Genomic DNA, 6221 nt, shown 5'->3' with positions numbered 1-6221 from the left:
GGGGGCGGGGGGGGCAAGAAACACTCAGGCATATATAATAATTTGAACAACCAAAGGGCACATTCTGCAAGCCTGCCTCCTGGCAGCCAGCACACTAGCCTCACTTCTTAGGAGGATTCTGGCTGTGTTTGTTCCAAAACAGAATTGTTTGTTCTACGGGCAGTTCATGGTCCTTTCAATATTGTTTGACAGTACCGTAAGTCAAATGCATGAATTCTTCCCAGTCCTCCTTATTCGTAGTCCAACTTTCACATATATATGAGACAACTTAAAATACCATGGCTTGGATCAGGAGCATCTTAGTTGTCAAATTGACATCTTTGCTCTTGAACACTTTTTTAAAGAGGTGTTGCAGATTTGTCATTTTAGTTTTTTTTCATCTGATTACTTGACTGCGGTTTCCATGAATATTTAATGTGGATCCAAGCAGATTGAAGTCTTTGACAACTTCAACCTTTTCTCCGTGTATTGTGATGTTGTTTATTGGGCCAGTGGTGAGGATTTTTGTTTTCTTTACATTGAGGAGCAATTCATACTGAAGGCTGTGCTCTTTAATCTTCATCAGTAAACACTTGGCTGTATTTAAACCTAAATTTAAAAAACAAAAAGGGGAAGTGAAGCAATGTAGAGAGATGTAAACCTGTATTCGGTGGTCTCGGTAAATTTCTTCACGAGAGCCAGGAGATGGGACAGGTGCAGAAAATTGTCAGAACAGCTTCAGACGTTCAGTCATTTAGCAGGTCTTGCCTGTTTCTGGACTTCCATCTCCAAAAGCCCCATCTTGAGGACTGTCCTGGCCCGAGTATGCCAAGCTGGTGAGAGGGGCGAGTGAGGACTCTCTATGGGTGTGAGAGAAGGAGCAAGTGCGTTTATGGTGAGCAATGCTTGAAGGCAGTGTGACTCTAAGCCTTTTCACTTTTCCCTAGAAGAACATACAAAGGTGCATACACACTAGAAGGTCAATGAATGCTTGTTGAATGGCTTCATGCAAGTATGAACTAGTAGCTTGGTGCTTCCTGGGTCTTTTCACTTAAAAAACGCAGTTACTTTGCCTGCAAGCCATGCCTTGTAGCATTAAAAAATCATGAATGGAATGATTTCAAAAGCCCTAAAAAGAGGTGGGAACTTCTGAGCCATCTCATATTAAGCACTGGTATCCAGCCAGATATTCAAGCCAGATTTAGAAGAGGACATGGAACTGTGGATATCATTGCTGACGTCAGATGGATCTTGGCTGAAAGATGTTTACTTGTGCTTTATTGACTATGTAAAGGCTTTTGACTATGTGGATTATGACAAGCTGTGAATAACAATGAGAATAGGTATTCCAGAATACTTCATTGGGCTCATGAGGAAGTGTACCTAAACTGTACCTAAACAGAACATGGGGGTACTGCATGGTTTAAAATCAGGAAGGATGTATGCTAGCGTTGTACCCTTTCACTCTGTATTCAATCTGTATCCTGAGCAAATAACCCAAGAAAATGGATTGTATGAGGAAATGAGTCATGAAGATGGGAGGAAGACTCACTAACAACCTGAGATATGCAGATGATACAACTTTGCTTCCTGAACACAAAGAGAACTTAAAATACTGTGAAGATCAAAGACCACAGCCTTCATATGAGTTGCACCTCAGTATAAAGAAAACAAAAATCCTCACCATTGCACCAATAAGTTGTTGTTAAGTGCCATTGAGTCAGTACCAACTCATAGCGACCCTATGCACAACAGAACAAAACACTGTCCAGTCCTGGGCCAACCTCACAATTGTTGCCACACTTGAGCCCATTGATGCTGCCACTTTGCCAGTCCATTTCGCTGGGGGTCATCGTCTTTTACTCTAAACAAAATGATATCCTTACCAAAAATGATACCCTTCTCCAGTGACTGGTCCCTCCTGACAATATGTCCGAAGTAGGAGACATGAAGTTTGACCATCCTGGCCTCCAAGGAGCGATCTGGCTACACTTCTTCCAACACAGATTTGTTTGTTCTTTTGGAAGCCCATGGTACTTTCAATATTCTCCTCCAACACCATAACTCAAATACATCAATTCTTCTATGATCTTCCTAATTCACTGTCCAGCTTTCGCATGCATATGAGGTTATTGAAAATAACATGGCTTGGGTCAGGCTCACCTTAGTCCTCAAGCTGACATCTTTGCTCTTCAACACTTTAAAAAGGTCTTGTGCAGATTTGCCTAATGCAATATGTCATTTGATTTCTTGACTGCTGCTTCCATGAGTGTTGATAGTTGGTCCAAGAAGAATGAAGTCCTTGACAACGTCGATCTTTTCTCCATTGATAAGAATGTTGTTTATTGGTCCATTGGTGAGGATTTTTGTTTTCTTTATATTGAGATGTAATCCATACCGAAGGCTGTGCTTTTTGATCTTCATCAGTAAATCTTTTAAGTCCTCTTCACTTTCAGCAAGCAAGGTTGTATCATCTTCATATCGCAGGTTGTTAATGAGTCTTCTCCAATCCTGATGCCATGTTTTTCTTCATAGAACCCAGCTTCTCGGATTATTTGCTCAGCATACAGGTTGAATAAGTATGGTAAAATTATACAATCCTGTCGCACACCTTTCTTAATTTTAAACCATTCAGTGTTCCCATGTTCTGTTCAAACAACTGCCTGTTGGTCCATGTACTGATTCCTCATGAGCACAATTAAGTGTTCTGGAATACTCATACTTCACAATGTTGTCCATAGCTTGTCATGATCCACACAATCGAAGGTAGTCAATAAAGCACAGGTAAGCATCTTTCTGGTATTCTCTGCTTTCAGCCAAGATCCATCGAACATTAGCAATGATATCCCTCATTCCACGGCCTCTTCTGAATCTGGCTTGAACCTCTGGAAGTTCTCTGTCAATGTATGCTTGCAGATGTTTCTGTATTACCTTTAGTAAAACTTTACTCGCATGGGATATCAAAGATATTGTCCAATGATTTCCGCATTCTGTTGGGTCACCTCTCTTTGGAATGGGTACAAATACAGATCTCTTCCAGTCAGCCAGCCAGATAGTTGTCTACCAAATTTCTTGGCATAGATGAATGAGTGCCTCCAGTGCCGCCTCCAATAAATAGCATCATGATAAATGGAGAAAAGTTTGAAGTTGTCATAGACTTCATTTTGCTTGGATCCACAATCAAAACTCATGGAAGCAGCAGCCAAGAAATCAGAGGACATATTGCATTAGGCAAATCTGCTGTAAAAGATCTCTTTAAAGTGTTCAAGAGCAAAGATGTCCATTTGAGGAAGGACTAAGGTGTGCCTTACCCAAGCCATGGTATTTTCATATGCATGTCAAAGCTAGACAATAAATAAGGAAAACCGTAGAAAAAATTAATCATTTGAATTATGGTGTTGGAGAAGACCATTGAACGTTCCATGGACTTCCAGAACAAGCCAGTCTGTGTTGGAAGAAGTCTAGCCAGAATGCTCCTTAGAAGCCAGGATGGCGAGACTTCAGACATGTTTTCAGGAGGGACCAGTCTCTCATAATTTGGACATTTTATCAGGAGGGACCAGACCCTAGAGAAGGATATCATGCATGGTAAAATGGAGGGTCAGTGAAAAAGCAGAAGACCCTGAACAAGATGGAGTGGCCCGGTGGCAGCAGCAGCAGATTCAAGTGTAACAAACGTGGGGACAGTGCACGACCAGTGTTCCATTCTGTGTGTACAGGATGGCTATGGGTTGGAACTGACTCAGTGACTAACAACAACATCCAACTGGGGAGGGGGTGAGCAAGTAGCTAAGGAAAAGTGCATGATAAGTACATGGGGTTTGGCATCAAGAAACTGGGTCCCCATCTGGCCCTGCCACCTTGCAGCTAGCTGTGTGACCTTGGATAAGTTATTTCATCTCTTTGGTAGCACCCTCAGCTTCCACATCTGTAAAATGGGGGAAGTGTTCTGCCTGCCTCAGAGGATGCGGGAGGGTGGGGGGAGTGTTGTGGCCATTATAAATCCCCGAATAGTGACATTTCAGGTTCCCTTTGGGGCAGTCAATGACCCAGGGCATCACAGTAGTGATGTGGCAAAGGTAGACTCTGCAGGAGGATGGGCAAGGGACAGTGGTCCTCATGTCAAGGCCTCCCCTGTCCCGCAGCCCTCCTCCATATCCGTGGATCTGCAGGCAGACAGCACCTTGCAGGTGGAGATCTCAGATGCAGTGAGTGAGCGGGACAAAGTGAAATTCACCGTTCAAACCAAGGTGAGGCTGTGAGTGGGTGGGAGGGAGTGAAGGGGACTAGACCTGTAGCGTGAAGGGGGATTCAGGAGCCTACTTCCCTCAGCCTCTGGTCCCCATTTTAGGGGTCAGGGAGGCTCCATCATACATAGCCTTTGGACCCTGTTTCTGAGAGGGAGCCTCCCCTGCTGCCTTTACATGAGACATCCTGATTGAAATCAGGGATACTGGAGACTCACTGGGGTTTGCGGTCAGAGTGTACCATAGGTGGGTACAGGATCGGGAGGAGAGAACCTGACAAGCTTCCCGGCTTCCAGAGCTGTCTCCCTCACTTCGCCCAGACGGAATTTTCAGTTGTGCGGCAGCACGAGGAGTTCATCTGGCTGCATGACGCCTACGTGGACAACGAGGAATACGCCGGACTCATTGTGAGGAGGGATGGGGTAGGGGCCAGCCTCCCGTGGGTGATGGCCCCTCAGGTAATGAAAGGCTTCCCAACACTGTCCCTCCTTTGAGCAGATCCCCCCAGCCCCTCCGAGGCCAGATTTTGAGGCATCTCGGGAAAAACTGCAGAAGTTGGGTGAGGGGGACAACTCCATCACCAGGGAAGAGTTCGCCAAAATGAAGCAGGAACTAGAAGCGTGAGTACCACCTTCACCCACTCCCCAGAGCCCCAGGATTGACCTACTGGGATCCCTGACCCCAGAACTGCTGAAGGAAGTGGGGAGGGGGTGCAGGATGATCAGATTCCAGGAGGGTCACCCGATACCTGCTGTTCCATCAGGGAGTACCTGGCGATCTTTAAGAAGACAGTTGCCATGCATGAAGTCTTTCTGCAGCGCCTGGCCGCCCACCCCACCCTGCGTCAAGACCACAACTTCTTTGTCTTTCTGGAATACGGCCAGGATGTGAGCTGGACCAGAGTGATGGGGTCACTCCCAGGGCAGGGATTTGAGGCTTGGACTAGGAAGTCGGGAAGAGGCTGGATGAACACGCTAGGGGGGTTGTGGGGGTGCCTGCCAACACCATTCCCTCCCCTCATGTGCCTCAGTTGAGCGTCCGAGGGAAGAACAGAAAGGAGCTGCTTGGGGGCTTTCTGAGGAACATAGTGAGGTCTGCAGATGAAGCTCTCATCACTGGGATGTCAGGACTCAAGGTGACCCCTGGGCCCCCAAGTTCACAGCCAAGATTGAGGCCCAGGCTGTCGGTGGGATGGGAGCCACTGGTTTGGAGGGTGCCTGTGACGGCCACACCTGGGTGTAAGTGGGGTTCTGTCTGACTCCCTTAGGAGGTAGACGACTTCTTTGAGCACGAAAGAACCTTCCTGCTGGAGTACCACGCCCACATCAGGGATGCCTGCCTGCGCGCGGACCGGGTCATGCGCTCCCACAAGTGTATGCAGTTTCCCAGGGACCCTGGCTACCCCTGCCCCCTCTCCCCAATGGTCCTTCTTCCTGGGTGTCTGTCCACGATCCCAATCAGCAGGAGTGGGGCTCGATGGGCAGACTGAAGGATTCTGATGGGATGTTCACAACAGGCCTGGCAGATGATTATATTCCCATCTCATCTGCACTCAGCAGTCTGGGGACACAGGAAGTCAACCAGCTGAAGATGTGAGGACTGTCCCCTCTCCTGCCCTCTCTATACCTGTAATACAATGTCTGTCCATTAGGGGTCACACTGTGGAAGGTTATCTCTAGAGGGGAGGTGCAGAAGCATCTGCTGGGGTTTGGGAGAGAAAGGAAAGGGGAGATTGAGACCGGGCAGATCCCTGACCCTTGTCCTAACCTCCTCTCTGCTGCCTCCTAGGAGCTTCCTCAAATTGGCTGAACTCTTTGAACGCCTAAGGGTGAGTGCACCTTCTTTCCCAGCAAGAATGAGTTCTGGGGGACGATTTTGGAATGTTCATTTAACTCGGGCCCAGTGACACTGGGACCTATACTCCAGACGAGTATAAAAATAAATGGTGTGGCAGAGGCAAGGGCCCAACCTCGAGTGTTGGTGTGTGTGTGTGTG

General features: G+C 47.1%; 1 protein-coding gene across 1 annotated transcript in view; it reads left to right on the top strand.

Annotated features, from left to right (window-relative positions):
* The window catches only part of SNX32 (sorting nexin 32), a 55532-nt gene that overhangs the window by 47295 nt on the left and 2016 nt on the right, over nucleotides 1-6221 (top strand). Inside the window, exons 4-11 of the mRNA XM_006861073.1 lie at nucleotides 4125-4229; nucleotides 4523-4633; nucleotides 4725-4846; nucleotides 4990-5113; nucleotides 5257-5361; nucleotides 5494-5599; nucleotides 5743-5818; nucleotides 6015-6054. Of these exons, the coding sequence (XP_006861135.1) occupies nucleotides 4125-4229; nucleotides 4523-4633; nucleotides 4725-4846; nucleotides 4990-5113; nucleotides 5257-5361; nucleotides 5494-5599; nucleotides 5743-5818; nucleotides 6015-6054 (789 nt within the window). The remainder of the gene's footprint in view (nucleotides 1-4124; nucleotides 4230-4522; nucleotides 4634-4724; nucleotides 4847-4989; nucleotides 5114-5256; nucleotides 5362-5493; nucleotides 5600-5742; nucleotides 5819-6014; nucleotides 6055-6221) is intronic.

This window comes from Chrysochloris asiatica, unplaced genomic scaffold, assembly GCF_000296735.1.
Source record: "Chrysochloris asiatica unplaced genomic scaffold, ChrAsi1.0 scaffold00040, whole genome shotgun sequence".
Classification (NCBI taxonomy): domain Eukaryota; kingdom Metazoa; phylum Chordata; class Mammalia; order Afrosoricida; family Chrysochloridae; genus Chrysochloris; species Chrysochloris asiatica.
The sequence above is the reverse complement of the archived record's forward strand: the minus strand, read 5'-3'. Positions and strand labels throughout refer to the sequence as shown.